The sequence below is a fragment of the Aspergillus viridinutans genome, assembly GCF_018404265.1.
Source record: "Aspergillus viridinutans IFM 47045 DNA, scaffold_5, whole genome shotgun sequence".
In the NCBI taxonomy this organism is placed as follows: Eukaryota; Fungi; Ascomycota; class Eurotiomycetes; order Eurotiales; family Aspergillaceae; genus Aspergillus; species Aspergillus viridinutans.
This window is the reverse complement of record NW_025091221.1, coordinates 2546408-2563833: the sequence shown is the minus strand read 5'-3', so window position 1 is coordinate 2563833 and position 17426 is coordinate 2546408. Positions and strand designations below refer to the sequence as shown.

Below are 17426 nucleotides of genomic sequence, written 5' to 3'. Positions count from 1 at the left end.
GAGTTTGTCTACCTTTCTAGTCTAGATCACTTCTGTTCTTCGGATGCACCAGCGGATTCAGATAAACGCCCCAATGAAAGCCAGCGTGTAATGAACGTTGCTTAAGTGTCCGAGGAGCGAGTCAGTGTTCTCCACTGACAAGCCGGACAAGATCTTCCCCACTCTATCGCTTATAAGCTTGAACTGTACTATCATCCTACTCGCCTGGCCAAGGCTGGATCATGAGATGACGGGAGAGGAGGATAACACGAATGCATCTTCAAACCGACAGCCCTATCAGGATGCGCCAACTTCAAATGAAGCCGGCCTTTCGGGTGCTCTACCTGTGCACCGGTCTTCTGGTCGTCATGCGGGGGATATGACAGGATCATCGAGGAACCCGTCTCCTAGGGCAGTTCAGCAAGCACAGAACCCGCAGTCCAAAAACTTCGAGATTGTCCTTGTTACAGATAACGAGTCACGGCGTCAGGTCCGCCGCCATGCAATGCGGCAATATATGCGTCAGCGGCGCTTGGACAGCATTGCTCGACTGGAGACGCCTCGTTTGCCAATTGGCGGCTGGGTCAGCCGCCAGGTACTATCGGAAGCTTCATCATCCAGCAGTCAATCCTGTCCAGTTGAAGTCCCTGTCAAAGACGCTCCTGCGGAGGAGGAAAAATTAGCTCCGATAACAGATGGGGAGCAATGCACCCCAGAAAGTGGGATAGGGCCACTGATGCCTTTAGCGTCGAGATCATCCGAAGTCAAAGCTGAAGAACCAGCTTCTCCTTCTCTTCCCATCGTTAGCTATACACTATCAGATCCTCGGTCCAGCCCTGGTCATGGGGCCGTGGAGGATCCTTTTAGCTGTTATCCAATCCCTGTTAGTCACTCTGACCATGAGTTAATTCAACACTGTAAGTTCTTCTTTGGAAGCCCGTACTCCTATGCATATGATGCAGAGCTTGATAGCAGAGCAAGAGGGGCGTCTGTCAGAAAAATCTTAATCTCATGTTGGCTGATGGCTTACACTGCAAAGTTATTGTGACATATCCATCCATGATGTATAAATTTGCCGATTCCGTCGCGAATAACCCAATGATGGGGATTTTCCGGCAGCTTGTGCTGCATGACAATCTTTCATTTCAGGCGATGCTTGCTATTGCCTCGAAACATCGAGCTGGAGTGGAAGGCAAGGCGGACTCTGTTCAAAGCCTCACTCATAAAATGCGGGCGCTTCGATTAATAAATGAGCGAATACAAACAGGCTCTCAGGGACTGCAAGACGGTACAATATACGCAGTAGCCACAATGGCAGTGATTGAGGTAATTAAAGTTCCCCTCTGCTCTGAACTTTGCAAGTTGCTCATACCGTCAAGAAATGGTCAAAGGATGCTTCCATTGAAAAGATGCACTGCATGGGACTAGCATCCATGGTTCGAAACCGGGGCGGGATGCGAGGCATGCGGGCTTCTAGTCCCTTTTTAGAGAAGGTTCTGTACTGGTAATGCTTTGGCAGAGTCCTATTGTAGCATGCAAGATCAGGCTGACTTGGCATAGGGTGGACATAAGCTGCGCACCCAAGGCGGTTTACACCTCATGTCTTCCATGGACTGGTGCCCTACCCGACACTTCTCCAGAGAGCCTTGACTTTCTTGCTCCTGATATGCACCCCGCTATTCCCCACACGCAGACAGCGGTAGAATCATCCGAGAGCCTAGGCGATCAATACCGTGCTTGTGAGGATTTTCTGCGATTTTTTCGCTGTCTACACGAGCTGGAGAAGGCTGCGTTAGGCTTTCCTGGTAATGTCTCCAGAAGCGGTGCAGCTCTTCGCGTCAGACGCTTCAGCCCAGGAACACCGCTCCATTCCATTCTGACTATGCTTCCCGATTACGACCACGGGATTCGAGATATCCGATTCATCGATGAATACGCCTGTATGTCCTGTCTGTTCTTCCTGGCGGTCGCACTCTACGACTCCTATCGCAACTCTACCAATTTTGACCGCTACCTCGACTGGCTGGACCTGGAAGTCCAAAGGCTCAACCCCTTCACCAACCCGAGCATCACATCCGTCCTCTGGATCTTTCTCAACAACGGCGGCTACCCGCAAGGAGAAGCAGGCGACGCCGGCGAAAGATGCTGGGTCGTGTCCCGCATGGTACGCATTGCCAAACGTCTCGAGTGGAAACGCCAGGGCGCCGTCTGGGACCGTCTCCGGCACATCCTGATCAACTTCGTCCTAACCCAGCAGGAATGCGCCCTGGGGTCGGACAGCATTGACGAGGAAGCCTTGGTCGCCCGGCAACAGAGACGCCTGCAATCGAGCGAGTATTTCTGGGACGAGGACGAAATGTGCGAGGAAATACTGGGATCGCAACCGTCGTCGGTCCTGACGCCCTACCCTCAGCCGCAGACAACTATTGTGGTATAATCACATGCCTTGGTTCCTTGATGGATATCAGAAAGGCATGGAAATCGATGAATCGTACAGTGCCTCGGGAATAACAACCCCATACACCCAAAACATATTATGACGTGATGATTGATGAGATGCATTACTGTCCGACAATCTACCTCACTGTACATAGTTGTACTACCGTAATTAGCAAGCAATACTCCTTTGAATCAAGGAATGAAACCTCAACGAATGTCAGAAGAATCCATCCAAGCTCATTGCCATCTCATTACTAGGTCTATCGTATATGCACATCAATCAGGTGGGTATTGGACTGTCTCTCTAGAACATGAAACACAGAAGCAACGGCCATCCATGCATCCATCCATCCATCCGGCACGTCATTGAAGAAAAAGAACAAGATCACCTTCCAGGGCAGACAATCATCCATAAACGAAAAGGAAAGGTATAACAAACAATTAATCCTGCCGGACCTCCCCGTCAACAGCGGCATAGCATAGCGGCAAATCATAAGAAGATAAAAAACCAATCAATCGATTCCCATGTATCGAACACATGGAGGTCTAACGAAAACGTAGAAAAGAATACTGCTGGGTATTGAGGCTGTCTCCGCACTTCTCCCACTTTTTGCTCTTTGGTAAATGAGTTCGAGGTAGTTCATTTTGATGTTGGAACATCGGCACAAATCATAATAACATTAAAAAAAAGCACGAGCGCTGGGCGGATCCATGGCATGACATTAGAGGATTTTACGTCGGCTTGTCGCACCCGATTCTACCAAGAAGGGCCTTGCGATCGCTCTGGTCGCCGAGTGGGATCCGTCCCCGCGCGCGAGGTCGCACGCTGGCTGAGCCGTTCGAGGCTCGTCGCCAGTCGGCATTCGCCCCGTCCACACCGACTGTGTTGCTGTTGGGCGCGTCCTTGCCCGCAGATCGGTCGTCCATTTCCTCTTCGTCGTCGCTTCGGGTGTCCTCGGCGTTTCCGGTCCGGAGCACGTTTACGGCCACGCGGACAACCATCACAAACCATATGAGAGAGAGCAATTGTAAAGCCAGAAGGAAACCAAGGAAAATCCACTTCACGGTGCGATTCATGCAGATGGGGCCGTTGATGTCCAAGAACGGGTTAAAGAGGTAGCGGAGTCGGTTCGGGTATCCATCGGTGGAAATCATCTCCGCGGTGGTACCGGAGTAGCAGCCGTAGGCCATTGCATCAGGCACATCCTTGTAGATAGACCAGCAGAGTAGCGGGTAGAAAATGTGACGCGTAATCAACCAGGTCACCATAAACAGACCGAAGGTGATGTTGCAGCAAAGTTCGAACTTGAAGTACTTAAGAATCTTGGCAGTCTGTCGCGCAAATGTCAGCTCGGCCACTTTTTGGAGGGGAGATGGATGTCATGGCATACCGGCAGCAACAGATCGACAATGTCCATCAGGCACAGCACAACGTTCGAAACATTATAAAAGCCATAGATATAGGCAGAGGTCAAGAGAGTGCTGGTGAGGACGTGGTGAGTCAACATCTGGTAATGATCCTTTCGCCTTTCTTCCATGTTGATAACCAGGATCTGCTGGAACCAGAATGACAGCTGCACCAGGAGATACCACTTCAGGTTCGCAGAGACACCCCGCGCGGGCCATTGAGCCCAAATGGCCTTGAAATCCATCCAGTAATAAGAGTTTGACCAGATATACTATACCTTGCATGTCAGTTGCACAGATCAGAAAGGCAATGGGTGCAGCGAGACAAACCATTCCAAAGGTCCAGAAGAACGCATAGTACATCCACATCCAAGCCTGCTCGGCAAAACGATTTGAAGCCTTCCGCTTCAATCCCGCATATCTGGCAGCAGGTCGGAAGATCCATACAATGGCAATCGCTCGGACGGCGGTGAACGTGATGGCGGAGCTGATAACAAAGTACACATCGTCAAAGCCCTGGACGTAGACCCCTTCGGAAGGCTGGTAGTATGACAATTGGAAGAACGGCGCCGTGTACGGTCGGAGGGTGGGGTAGAGGTTATGAGCAGCCAAAAGCGTGGCAAGGATAGTCGACGAGATTCCTAGGTACGTATACAGAGCAACGGTCAGCCATTGAGTCCAATTCTGTCACAATGACGGTCGAGCGCATGCGCTGGGAGTTCCTCCGGCGCAGAACCAAGTTAAGCGATGGATTGGAGCAGTGTAAGCCCATCAATGGACTCCGACCCAAGGCAAGTTGGATATTAGACGCATACCGATTTGATTCGCGTCCATCCATTCTCGAAAGGTCGCTTCTTTGGCAGCAGTTCGGTGACCGGTAGACACACAAGTATTAAGCTCCGAAACGGATTGCGATTGCGTGGACTCGTCTTTTGCCATGACGGCGGTTTTGTGATCCCGGAGATCTAGGGGTCACTGATGCTGGAAGGAGCAGCAACAGTAACCGTGTCTGCGAAGAAAATTACAGAAAGTCAATCGCTGCTACCAAGAGAATGAGTATAATGGACGAAAGCCTCGCAGATAGGTTGGTCGGATAAAAACGAGAGTACCTAGAACTGCTCCGGGATGTACCTTGGAATAGCTACTTGAGAACAACCAGACTTCTGTTGACTTTCTGCCACTGGGACCCGCTGTTCCGCAGCGGGTACCTGTTGGGGGGGGAAGAGAAACGGCTGAGATGAGGGACGGTGTCCTTTCTTGGTGCCAATGCAGACACACTGAAAAGAGTCAACAAAATAGTACGTTAGTAGAGATGGTGTCAACGACGGTGAAGACAGAGATTGGAAAATAACCTAAGGAAAAGTCGACCTCGTCTGTTGGAGTTGGAGCCCTAGAGGTAGACTTAGCCTTTCGTAGTTATTATTATCCCAATGTCCTTTGGAGAAGAGAGGTACGTATGTTGGTGGGCACATGGAAACGGTGGAACGTAATTTATTACGCCAATGAAACAAAGGATGATGAGGGGATTGTTTCGAAATATCCAGACAATCCAGTGAATCCACAAGGGAACCTCCACAATGTGGCTTTTTCGACTCTTACAGACGCGTATTTGGAACTGGCTATTTGCACTACTTTTCCACTGTCCATCATGTACATACACTCCTGGCACTCACGTAAGGTAGGTAGGTACGATAGGTACTTTCATGTTGATCATACACAGCTCAGGTTGTATACTTCGTAATACATCAACAATCAGGTTCACCGCCCATCAACAAATGCCATGGACCCTTCCCTTACAGTTATCTTACCTTACCTGCCTTGGTCTGAATAAAGTTCCTGGCCTCCGCATTGCTGTCCCGCATCTCTCGCTTTCTCCCCAATCGCAGCAGCCGAATACTTCACACCCCCTGTCCAGAGGTTGTCCCGCATCGACTACTCTTGCAGCTAATGTAGGCTTCCTGGTCGTCTGATCATTGAGTCCCTTATGCGATCTGATCATCCCAGACATACTCCGTACATACTAAACGAATTAGAGTAAAGGATAATTTCGTTGGAGTACGTAGATGATTGTGGTATATACCAATGTGTCTGAACAAGACGATGAGCATACCTTAGATTGAGCTTGACGCACCAACTACTCTGGCGGACTTGGTTACCTCTCTGGCTGGTCAACCTCATCTAAGCCTGCCGTAACGCCATTGACATATTCGGCCGCGCTGACACCAAGCTTGGCCAAATCTACTCCTCCTTGTCCCGCCATCGCCCGGGACATGGCTCGCACCACTTCCTCTTCCTCCCAGATGCTGCTCGGAGCCATTGAAGCATCGCCATCCGTGTTACCAGCGCTCATCGCGACAACAGTCCGCCAAAACGCATCATCCCGGTCCTTCAAGACTTTATCTCTAACCACGGCATTCCGCGCCACGCTCACTGCGTGCAATTTCGAGCTAGCTCCAGCCAACGACGTTAGCGAAGTCGAGACCAGCTGGTCGACTTGGTCGGCCTGCGAGGGAGGCGCGAAGAAGAATCGGTTCGTGGCGGTTACATAGATTAGCAGGGCGCAGATCCCGTCAAAGATCGCAAAGACCAACGGACGGAGCAGGGTGATTTTGTGGTACAAGCTCGACGGCGGCACCATGCCCGCTCGCACAGCAGCCGAGGCAGACTGAACGGGATCGTATGTCGAGACAATGTAGATGTCGACGGCGGCCAAAGCCAACCCGGCGATGGTGAACTTATTGCGCCAGCTGGCGGCTTCCCGGCCGGCAAAAGGCGCCGAGGTCACCAATCCCACGAGGACCATATGCAAGAGATGAGGGACTAATGTGTTGAAAGGGAGATAGTAGAGAAGATATGTTTTCAGGTTGTCGAGCGAGCAATACTCGCAGGATGTCAATGCATCGGGTCCGTAGCGCAGGTACACCCGCCGCGCCACCACCGAGGTAAATTTGGATCGCAGCAAATTGTCTGTTTCGCTCAGGGTATTGTCTGGCCGAAATCGTGCCAACCTGCTAAAAATGACATCGGTCGGGGTGTTGATGCGCGATCGCGTCAGGGTAAATATACTTGGAGAGGGAGCATGAGGGTTGAACGGGAGGCTGAGGAGAAAACACAGCAGGATGGCGAAGAAGAGGACATTGAGGGCGCGGTGAGTAGCCTGAGGGAGGGGACGAGGTGTCGGACGTGATGCTATAGCAACTCGGAAACTGCGGTAGAAATTGATGGCCCGAGGAATGATGATGGGGGCGAAGAAGATCAATAAAGACTTGATGCTGTGAAGTGGTCAGCATGAGGAACCTGACGTCAGATTAAATTCAGAAACTCACGTCGCAAACGATATCCCAAGTTCAACCATCTTGCCCGTCAATTTATTTCAACCACCTGGCTGCCACATGTCCCTGAGATGGATGATGACAGCTAAGTGGATGAGGCTGATGGCCATATTGCTGATCTTATCACTGATGCCAAGAAGGCGCTTAACGTTGACCAATCAAAGACCATTCGTATAGTTCTTTTGATTGACACAGCACAGAATCACTTTGGCCAGATGAATTGGATAATTAAATTGTCTACAGAAATACAACAAAGGCAATGTCTGAATAAAATCATGGGACTGCAGCCAGTAATGCCAAGCTCTGTAAAGAAAGAATTTCCCCAGTCAGTGAACGCCCTCGCTAATATACCATTGGGACAACAACCCCTTTAAACGCCCCCTCTCGCCACAAAAAAGGGTCAAGGCCTAGACCTGTGAAGAGTACATTGCCGGATGATGAGCCAGATCTGGAATGGTCACACCCGATGAGTCTCGCGAGTACTTTGATGACGCGGCATCGTTCAAGTTCATTGGCGGGGATATCTTCAGTGGAAAGCGAGTCATGCTCCGCATGGACACCTGCCTCCTCACAGGTGAATGCGAAGGAGTATATGTTGGAAGCGAGTCCTCTCGCTTTATACCGAGTTTGAACGATCGCTGGGAGCTTGCTCGTGTGACGACTTTCTGAGGCGCTACTGCCCCATAGACTCGTACATGCCGTGAAGTGACCCCAGCGGCGCGGTCTGAGAAAATGAAGCTCTAAAGTAATTGACAAAGTTAGCATTCGCTTCCTAGGTCATGAGCAGAGAAGGTTCACTTACCGACGCTAGATTGATGACACTCATGACCATGGCCAGAATACCTGCGGATACAACAATCCTCCAGAACGCAAGACCAAGTGATTCCTGACTCGTGGCTGGCGTATTCAGATCGCCCAAGACCCCCATTCCAAGTATAAGCATTGCCGCAGCCAGGGTGACGAAGCCGGAATCCTGGCCTAGCAATGGCCAATTGCGGTCGAAGTAGCCGCGGAAGAAAGGTAATTCTGAGAGTATAAGAAAGACTGTCGTGCGTCAGTATACTTGTCAAGTCCATGATTCACCATAGCGGAAGGGACCACTTACTGCTAACTCCTGCAGCCATGACATGGGAGACGGCTTGGAAGAAGAAAAAGCTGCTTAAAAGAGAGATCTTCACTGTCATCACAATGCTGGCAGCGATGATGTCCAGGAAGACGATAATATTGAGTACTCGTATGGCGTTCAAGATCACAAATCCTGGACCAGCCAAGGACTCTTTCAATGAAGCCATCATGATCAAAGTATGTATTATCGCAAGCGAGAGCACACTTCTGCACGACAAGACGCCACTACCAAAAGATCATGCGAGAATATCGAGGACTCGGATCGAGTTAAGATGCGTTTTCAAATGATGCTACAAGAGACAGTAGAAGAAAATTGAAAAATGAAAGCAGAGGCACAAGAACTGACCAGCAGGACTGTGTTGACTCGAATACTGGAGGAGAGAGAAGGAGAGAAAGAGCAGACTGGCGAGGTCTACTCGGGTGTTAAAGAAAGAGCAAAAGAGTGAACAATGAAGTGACAAAAGATAAGGGCCCTATTGAACCAGCATTATTCAGGTTCTTTCCTTTGGGCTCTAGCGCCAGACAATCCTGGTTCTTCTCAGAATAGGTAGCGAGGCCTAAGTGAATGTAGAAAGACAAAGGTTGCTGACAATGGGCATGGATTCTGAATCTGAAACACAACCTGATGGGCATTGAGGATCAGGCCATCTATTCATGCCATGAACAATGGTGATGTCTTCAGAAATGGCATAGACACTTGAAAACTGATCCAAAAATAATTCTGCGGTTCATCCTTACAACCACTCTGCGCAGCGCCGTCTGGGAAGTGCGGCCCATCACAGGGACCCTGCTGGAACTGAGATTAGCCTTGGTTTGTATGCTATTGTTCTCAAGCCTGTATTTACTCAGGCGTCAGGCTCGGTCTCAAATCCTCATTGCGAAAACAAAGCGAGTAGTTATCACTGCGAGATTGTCAACCAGTCTGAAACAGCCGTCTCATTCGCTTGCCTTGCTACATCTGACGATTGGCCGTCGTTCAACTATTTTTGCTTCAAGCGATGTTTGAATAGACTTCACTGGGCTCCAATTGATCCTCTCCCGACCCTCAGATCGCAAACGAGCTACTTAGTCTCAAATCAGGCGCTTACTCTTGTAAGGACCCGCAGGAACTTGGTCTATGTCAAGAATCAGGGCCCTATAGGCCCGCGACTTGACAAGATTAAGCGCCTGTGAAGGTTATATGGTTTCACTTCAAGTGATGCCAAGTTCTCCATTGAGATTTTGGGAAGATACTATCTTGCAAGGCTGAGATCAGAGCTAACGAGCGAAGTTATGGCTGACTTCCCTGCACAACCGATGACATCGGGCTCGGTAGAGTCGAGTCGACGCAAGATAATCTACGATACTACTAAGTACCACACTGCACCTCGGTCATTTGCATCTGCTGTCCTGCTCAAATTGAATAATGATCCGACCTAAACAGTAGCTTCGACCAATTAGCCACCTAGTCCAGCCGCCGAGATCCAAGCGCTTCTATTGCATTCAAGACGCGAGCGCGATAAGTGCGACTGTCATGGTAAGCCAAGATCATGTCTCCTGAGTGTGACTCTCTCCTTGAGGTTCAAGGTTCTGCACAGGATGCGGAAGAAAGTGCACAATCTCTTGTCCGGCTAAGTTGGCATAGGAGTATTGTATGGAGCAATAGGTGATGCATGGCATGGTCCATCTTAGAAGGGCTCGATTTCAATTTTAGCTTGAAACATCAACCAACTGGCCCCTTTGTTAAGAATGTTGCTTCAAATCTGTGGTATTGCCATTTCTGTGTTAATGTGTTGATACTGCATTGGGCAAGATGCTTACTCGGCACCTTGTGATAGTTCCCAGAAGACAATCGCTCTAATTGTTTGTCACTAACTTATGCCTGAGGCAAAAGATGCAAAATGTGTTCATATTATAAGTTGGATCAATCTGATTCCCCTGGTGTCGTGGTATGGGGCAGATTATGGAAAAGCTGGAATTCGGGGGCTCGGCGGAGAATAAAGGAAAGCCATGGATCCAGACGGAATCTTCACTTAACGGCCTAGAACTTTGCTCTCTTCTTACCTTGACTCTGTGCCAAATTTGGGGCTCGAGATACAAAATATTGCTCCTCTCCATTTCTGACTGCAAGGACAGCATAGAACACCTCAGCAGTCAAAATGACCCGCGGAAACCAGAGGGACAGAGACCGTGAGAAGGCCCTCAAGGCCAAGGCCAAGCAGGTCAGTTTTCATCCCCGCAACCGTCCCACAGGTCTCACAGCAACATGTCAATCTACAATGCTCTCTCAATCTAGAATGCAGTTGCTAATATCTCTGGCGTCTATAGAAGGGGGGGAATACCTTGAGTGGCACCGAGTTCCAGCGCGCAAAGGAAAACAACGCTGCGATCATGCGCGCAAAACAGGCAGCGGGTAAGCGCGCCCAGGAGTTTTACGCTGTGATTAATGTGCTAACGTATTTCGCCTTTCCCTACAGCGGACGCGAAAAGGGCAGCCGAAGCAGCAGCAGGGAAAAAGAAGTAACGACTCCATTACGGAATCCGTCAGCAGCTTTTTCACCGGCAATTCCGATCTCCGTCGCGCTGCTTTCCCATCACTGTTATCAACCCTTCGGCCGTCATGCTCCGGTTCGGTGCATAATATCACTTCCGCAACCTCATAGGACCCTCAGACATTAGCTACTTGGGCAAGATTGGTTGCGCGGATTGCTACCCTGGATGAACGAGGTGGCTATATGATATTTGTGTCAGAGAAACGGAGGTTGCCTATAAGCCCCTCAGGTTGCCGTTCCGTAGGGTTGATCTGGAGTATCTTGGAGTCGTTGGCGCGTTTACTCCTTTACTAGAGCATTTTTACAATTAGCGAGGCGTTTCTTTCAGAATATGGCGTTCAGTTTACATTGTAAATTCAACTGATGCTGGACCATTCACTAGGAGGACATGAGGTCTATGACGACCGGGGACCAAACTAATTACTCGCTTGCTACCAGACATGACCAGGCTCCTCGATCGACCGTTACAGTTCTGCTGTTATGCTGCCAGTTCGTCGCTCGACCAACGTTCCTTTGCCTTGGCCATCCATGTCTTCCACGATTCCTTCGACTCGCTTTTGGCAGTGTGAGCCAGCGTATCTATTGCGACGAGACGAGTCTGTGGTGCCTCCTCCCGTCCACATAGCTGACACCGAACAGTTTCCACCACATCAAATCTCGTAGTAGCCAGGTGTACAAACGTCCAGAGACTCTCGCCTTCCCAGCGGACGTGCACTCCAAACTTGACAGCCTTGTTGATGATAGCCAAAAGTGTTTCTCTGTGCGAAATAGTTCCCAGCAAATAGAGCAGAAACATCCAGCTAGATATATCCGCAGGATGAGCGAGGCACCAATCCAAAGTCTCTTCGGTGATAAGCAAAGCCAATCGGGCGGAGTTATCCGCCCTGTGCTCAATCTCGTTTAGTGTGTCAGTCAAGGCCACATGAAGCCGGCGCATATAGCTGAAAGCATAGTAATTTTTGGGATGGAGCTCCCCTGCGCGGAGCACAACGGCCAGCTCGGCCTGGAGCATTTCCTGGAACTTTGCCGCAATACCAAGCATACTTTGACCGGGGTCTTGACGCTGCGAAACGGCAGTTCGCGGTAGTTGGAATGTCGAGCCTGGCCGCTGAAGCTTAGCTATATGGTTCAAGAGCCATAGACGGTGTTGCCATAGTGTTGGAGACTTGGTGTGCCGATGTAGAGGAGAACATAGATAGGTCGTCATGAGAGAACGTTCTGTTTCCAGTGCGTGGATCAGGCTCTCGCGACCAACTTCGTCCGTACTATGAAGATCCTGCCCTTTGATCAAGGCGTCAAGTCGCCTTTTCCGCCAGTTGCATGCCGTGGTATGCTCACAGTCGAAAAGCAGGATGATCTCAGACGCAACCGACGCTTCGTCTTGTGTAATTGCATCTGGGCACTTCATCCCCGGAAAGATGAGGTCGGGCATAGAGCCCATATGCTTGAAGAAAATACATCTGGCGATCACAAAGGCCTGTATCAGATATTTCTTGGTGATGCCTATCGAACACCCATCTTGAAGGAGAGGGCCAACCTGCGGCGGCAGAATCTCGATTTCAAGAATGCGACTGTCTCTGCTTCTGAAAATCTGAGCAAGTTCCTGGTACGCATTTTCTGTAGTAGACATTTGGTTGTCCTTGTTATCTGGACCACATTGGCAGTGCAAATCTCAGAACCTCCCTCTATACATTGTGTTGTATGGCATGGCAATAGGCATGCTATTGATTGTTATCATTTGTTTAGTGGTACCGCCAACAGGCGGAACGCACAGATCGAGGCCACCTTGGACAACGTCATTTCGATCACGAGCTCTCCTCCATCAACCTCACAAATGCGGTTCTAATATTGTGTTTATCTCCTACGGGTTCTGAATTTCTGGCACGGCTTTAAGAAACTTGCGCAGCATAGTTTCTGCAAGTGGGATCGTGGCTCTTTAATTCTGGCCTCGATACCTCTGCGAACTTACGATAATTCTTACCCTTCTGAAGGCCATATTCCATACGCAACAAGATGCTATCGCTCATTCTGACGATATTCTTTGTCCACGTCGCCATTTATTTGGTGAATACAGTCGGCGCAACCACGATTGATACTCTGGTATGTTCCTGCTTAGTGCACCACTAGCATGGCAACGCTGCCAGTTTGCCACTGCCCCAGACAGAGTAATCAGCGATTCTAACTGACGTGTTCTGCAGCTATGGATTCTATACCTCAGGCTCCCTACATCGACATCGAAGAATGCTCGCGAGCAGAGCCGACTGAAGCGCGAAGTCGTCCAGCTCAAGCGCGAGATGAACAACACGAGCTCCCAAGATGAGTTTGCCAAGTGGGCTAAGTTGAGGAGGAAGCATGACAAAGCTATGGATGAATACGAGACAATGAGTGCGTAGCCTGCTCTTTTTACGCCGAAATACTACGCCCCTCACTTCACATGTCGAGGTTCACGCCCAGCTGATTGATCGCTTTTGAAACAGACAAGAAACTCACGGCACAGAAAACCTCGTTTGACTGGAGTGTCAAGATCGCTCGGCGGCTCAGCACCAACGGTCTCAAGATCTTTCTTCAGTTTTACTACTCCAAGACTCCTGTCTTTGCGCTTCCGGCAGGCTGGTTTCCCTCCTACGTTGAATGGGTACTGTCATTCCCCCGAGCGCCTCGCGGATCGGTGAGCGTCCAAGTTTGGAATAGTGTCTGCGCGACAGCGATTGCCGTCATGGCAGAGATTGTTACCTCTATGTTGCTGCAGTTGAGAAGTCGGACCGCAAGCCCTGCTTCGACAGCAAAGGCCCAAAAGGCGCAATGAATAGAATGAATGTTTGCAATGTTATATATTACGCATTATGGAAAATGTAGACTAAAGACGCATGGAGTAACTTGATTGTTTCGTTCTATGATAAGCGCAGAAGAGTGAACATGTTCGTCAGATATGAAAACAATCGTTTATCGTCACAACCCCATGCCGTAGCAGGAGTATCAGGGCTTGACTCTATGATTGGTATATCATCACACGAACGCAATGTGCATGTCAACGAAAGACAGAAAACAAAAAAACAAAAAAAATGAAGATCCGAGTCCGGCCCCTTCGACAGGGCTTCTGTGACCATAGATCCAGCCACCGCTTTGCAATAAGCTACAGACTCAAAAGTAAAAGAGCGATGAACTCCTCGCCTCAAGAATAAGCCCCATTGAGTTACCCGATCCTCCAAAAGGAGGATCAGGGCAATCGCATGACTATCCAAACACGACGAAAGGCAACCCAATGAAACAACCCCTCTCCGACACCCCGCTATACCACCATTGTTTCCACCGCGAAGGGCGTCGGATATAGGCATGGGCGCCGGGAGGGAGTAGGGCAGTCAGCCGCTATCAAATTGCTTCTATGGCGGCGCGTTTCCGCATTGCCTGCCACGGATCCAGAGGATCGGGCAGGGTGTCCGGGGACTTTCTCCCAAAGCTAGGTCTCCTCCGGTGGAGGAAGGAGAATACCGGTTAGATATCCTGTGTGTGAGCTTTGAATGCGATTCTTTGAGCGAGGAGTTGAGGAAGGAAGAAACAAAGTTGGCACGAAAAAAGTTTCGGCTTTTTAATGCTCGGTTGACCCGCTGGTAGAATCTAGTCTGTTTGAGGACTAGTTTATCACGTGATGGGACTCGAAGTCCACCAATCATCGTTGCGTTTACCTTTAGTATCAGGTCTCAGAGCCGTCCATACCTCTAGAATGGCTATGCACTGCGCATCAGTAGCAGAGATTACAATAGATATGTTAGATATATACTTTAGCATCATGGCCATGAGTGATAAAGTCTTATGAGATTCTACTCCGGGGCTGAGTAGCCGAGAGTGGTTACAGCAACTCTTGTCACAAGACATTATACATTCAACAATTTATGCCAAAAAAAAAAAAAAATTGCAGACCCTTTTGTGCTAACAAGATACAGAGAACATGGAAATGGTAGTCCTACGCCTTCGCCTTCTTGGCCTTCTTGTCCTTGACCCCAACCTTTGTCGCCGGTGAAGCGGCAGCGCCATTTACTCCCTTTTTCGCCGACGCCTTTTCGCCATCCTGCTTGGGTGTCCCCTGCTTAGGAGTCGATTGGCTTCCCTTCTTCTCCTTCTTGGACTTCTTAGGAGTCTCGTCCACGGTAGTCTCCTCCTTGGACTCCTGGGCCGAGGGTGCCTCGATAGCCTTCACGGGCTCATCGGCAGTCGCATCGGCAGCAGCTTCAATCGCCTTGGTATCTTCTTGGACAGGAACTTCGTCGACGCTCTTCAGCTGGGGAAGCTCATACTCATATCCCAGAGCCTTCAGCTTCTCGGCCTTTGCAAGTCGTCTCTTCTGTTCCCGCTCAATGCGCTCCGACCATTGTTCCCTTGTCTTGCCCTTTTCCAGCCTCTTCTTCTCGATGCGGTTCCACGGAGTGCGTTTGAATCGTCTGTTGGCACCCTTCCAAACCTCCGGGTGCAACTGATCGGAGGGGACGTATTTGCATTTCAGGATATGACCATACATCAGGTAGTTGTCCATAGTCTCCGCGACAATCTTGGCAACAGTGTTCGAGGCGAACTCCACGAAAGCGTAGTGCTTTGAGCGGCCGGTGATGCGGTTACGGGAGAGACGCAGGCGAGTGATCTCGCCGAACTGGGAGAAGTAAGCGCGCATCTGATGTTCGTAGAAACCGTGGGGAATACGTCTGTGGAAAGGAGATTTGTAAGTCTCTGTCACAGCGGAACAGCAAAGAGAAAAAGACTGCGGAACTTACCCAACATAAACCGTTCCGGGCGCTTTGGGCTCATCGTGCTTCTTTTGCTTCTTCAAGATCTTGCGCTTTGCCTTCTTGGAGTCGGGGATCTTGGGAACCGGCTGGTCAGGGTCAAATCCTTCGTCTCCGGACTCGTCCTCATCGCCGCTGCTCTCGAAACCCTTGATCAGAGCGGCTGTCTGATCGTCTAGAACATCATCTTCCTCGTCTTCAGAGCTATCTTCAGAGACCACAGGGACCTGCTCGTTATCCTCATCGTCCGACTCTTCGACGACAGGCTCAGGCTTCTTCGCCTTGGGCTTCACAGCAGCAGCACTTGTCTTGGCCTTTGTAGCGGGCGCAGGAGTGCCGTCTTCCTTCTTCGACTTCTTCTTACTGGGCTGCTTCTTCTCCTCGGATTCGGCCTTGGGTTCGGACGCAACAACTTCCGGCTCACTCTCGTCGCTGAGGAAATCCGCCGCACGCTTGCGAGGCTTGACCTGTCTTGCTGCCTCGCCATTGAGCTTCAATTTGGAAGCGGACTTTTGCTCTGCAGCAGGGGCATCCTTCTTGTTCTTCTTCAGAATAGACTTGGGGGTTTCTTTGGGGGCTTCGCTAGGCTTGGCCTCGACCTTCTTGGTCTTCTTTGCGGGCGAGTCGGCGGCTACTGTGGTGGCAGCTGTATGGTGTTAGAAAACAAGGCAATAGCAGAAAAGGAAAATCCAGAATGGACCTACCCTTGCGCTTCTTATCCTTCTTATCGGGAGCCATATTTCTGGTTATTGTGTGTTGTATGCTAGGTTGAAGCACCGCAATCTGACCCTACCAAAAAAGGTGCGGGAAACTTTTTTTTTGGTCTCCCATTTTTTCTCCGACGGGTCGACCGCCAAGCGGTGAGTTTGGTCTCCGCAGGCACCACAGCGGGATTCCTCGATACAGTAACCAGTAACTGATCATCTACATAATTACAACTGCTCATAAAATGGGGAAAGTCAAGAATACGAATAGGCCTCTGACACAGGAAGAAATATGGGACGATTCCGCCCTGGTTCAAAGCTGGGATGAAGCGGTCGAAGAGTACAAGGTACGTTTCGTCTATATCTCACGTGACTTGTTTCTGACATCGTTCCAACAGTTGTATCACAGCATCCATGCCAAAGGAGAGAACGTCGAAGATGTTCTCAGAGAGGCAGAGGCTGCAGAGCGTGCTGGGATGGATCAGGAGGAACAGCAGCCTGATGAAGCTGTCGATGCCATGGAGGATGATGACGCAGCGAGGACGGCAGCATCGGCTACAGCACAACAAAGCTCATCAATGCAGGTACCAGATGTGAGTCGGCCCCTTGCAGGACTGAGCAAGCGAACTTGACTTTCTGACTCTTTTCAGGCCGCAGAGGTGTACCCGACAGCGACTGATCACCAGCCCTCCGAGACGAAACATCCAACGGAGCCTGCTCCTGTGGGAGCAGCTGCGATGCCACATGCTGCTTTAGCACAAGGTAACCTTCCCTGTACAGCGTTAGCGTCGGCGATAACTAACTTTGAACATTTAGTCCAGGACGAAGGGTTGAGGAACCTGATGATGGCCTGGTATTTTGCCGGGTACTACACCGGTCTATATGAAGGGCAACAACGAGCGAGCCAGAACAACAGCTCATGATATTGTCTTTGGTACTCGAAAGGGGTAACACTTTGGAATATGAAACAGCCAGTCTGTTGGACGGGAAAAGGCTCACAAGAAGTGACTACGCCCCAGAGCAGAGCTGGTTCCACGAGACTACGCTGAATGGTGTGGTAGGGGCACATGTGAGTCTGCATCTCTGAAAGCAACCTGGTCAAACTGGCCGACAGCCTGAGCGGGGATAGAGACA

The 17426-nt window shown here is 50.1% G+C and overlaps 9 protein-coding genes across 9 annotated transcripts; 4 read left to right on the top strand and 5 right to left on the bottom strand.

Annotated features, from left to right (window-relative positions):
• Nucleotides 1–226: 226 nt before the first annotated feature.
• Aspvir_007814 (uncharacterized protein) lies at nt 227–2416 on the top strand (the record flags this gene model as incomplete). The annotated part of the gene is made up of 4 exons (XM_043270991.1): nt 227–896; nt 1019–1305; nt 1359–1483; nt 1540–2416. 4 exons carry the CDS (start codon nt 227–229, stop codon nt 2414–2416), a joined length of 1959 nt encoding a protein of 652 aa, XP_043126926.1.
• A 734-nt stretch (nt 2417–3150) lies between these two features.
• Nucleotides 3151–4764, bottom strand: Aspvir_007813 (putative longevity-assurance protein (LAC1); the record flags this gene model as incomplete). Its single annotated transcript, XM_043270990.1, has 4 exons — nt 3151–3750; nt 3810–4097; nt 4156–4466; nt 4641–4764. 4 exons carry the CDS (start codon nt 4762–4764, stop codon nt 3151–3153), a joined length of 1323 nt encoding a protein of 440 aa, XP_043126925.1.
• A 1213-nt stretch (nt 4765–5977) lies between these two features.
• On the bottom strand, nt 5978–7180 carry Aspvir_007812 (uncharacterized protein; the record flags this gene model as incomplete). Its single annotated transcript, XM_043270989.1, has 2 exons — nt 5978–7097; nt 7152–7180. 2 exons carry the CDS (start codon nt 7178–7180, stop codon nt 5978–5980), a joined length of 1149 nt encoding a protein of 382 aa, XP_043126924.1.
• Nucleotides 7181–7564: 384 nt separating this feature from the next.
• Nucleotides 7565–8449, bottom strand: Aspvir_007811 (uncharacterized protein; the record flags this gene model as incomplete). The annotated part of the gene is made up of 3 exons (XM_043270988.1): nt 7565–7897; nt 7960–8201; nt 8263–8449. 3 exons carry the CDS (start codon nt 8447–8449, stop codon nt 7565–7567), a joined length of 762 nt encoding a protein of 253 aa, XP_043126923.1.
• A 1971-nt stretch (nt 8450–10420) lies between these two features.
• Nucleotides 10421–10785, top strand: Aspvir_007810 (4F5 domain protein; the record flags this gene model as incomplete). Its single annotated transcript, XM_043270987.1, has 3 exons — nt 10421–10483; nt 10590–10674; nt 10739–10785. 3 exons carry the CDS (start codon nt 10421–10423, stop codon nt 10783–10785), a joined length of 195 nt encoding a protein of 64 aa, XP_043126922.1.
• A 506-nt stretch (nt 10786–11291) lies between these two features.
• Aspvir_007809 (uncharacterized protein) lies at nt 11292–12443 on the bottom strand (the record flags this gene model as incomplete). The annotated part of the gene is made up of 1 exon (XM_043270986.1): nt 11292–12443. The coding sequence occupies one exon, from the start codon at nt 12441–12443 to the stop codon at nt 11292–11294; it is 1152 nt and encodes a 383-aa protein (XP_043126921.1).
• Nucleotides 12444–12826: 383 nt separating this feature from the next.
• Nucleotides 12827–13619, top strand: Aspvir_007808 (guided entry of tail-anchored proteins factor 1; the record flags this gene model as incomplete). The annotated part of the gene is made up of 3 exons (XM_043270985.1): nt 12827–12913; nt 13012–13198; nt 13291–13619. The coding sequence occupies 3 exons, from the start codon at nt 12827–12829 to the stop codon at nt 13617–13619; spliced, it is 603 nt and encodes a 200-aa protein (XP_043126920.1).
• A 1155-nt stretch (nt 13620–14774) lies between these two features.
• Aspvir_007807 (RNA-binding protein) lies at nt 14775–16326 on the bottom strand (the record flags this gene model as incomplete). The annotated part of the gene is made up of 3 exons (XM_043270984.1): nt 14775–15507; nt 15577–16234; nt 16293–16326. 3 exons carry the CDS (start codon nt 16324–16326, stop codon nt 14775–14777), a joined length of 1425 nt encoding a protein of 474 aa, XP_043126919.1.
• A 211-nt stretch (nt 16327–16537) lies between these two features.
• On the top strand, nt 16538–17215 carry Aspvir_007806 (uncharacterized protein; the record flags this gene model as incomplete). The annotated part of the gene is made up of 4 exons (XM_043270983.1): nt 16538–16639; nt 16691–16885; nt 16943–17054; nt 17109–17215. The coding sequence occupies 4 exons, from the start codon at nt 16538–16540 to the stop codon at nt 17213–17215; spliced, it is 516 nt and encodes a 171-aa protein (XP_043126918.1).
• Between the last annotated feature and the right edge of the window lie 211 nt (nt 17216–17426).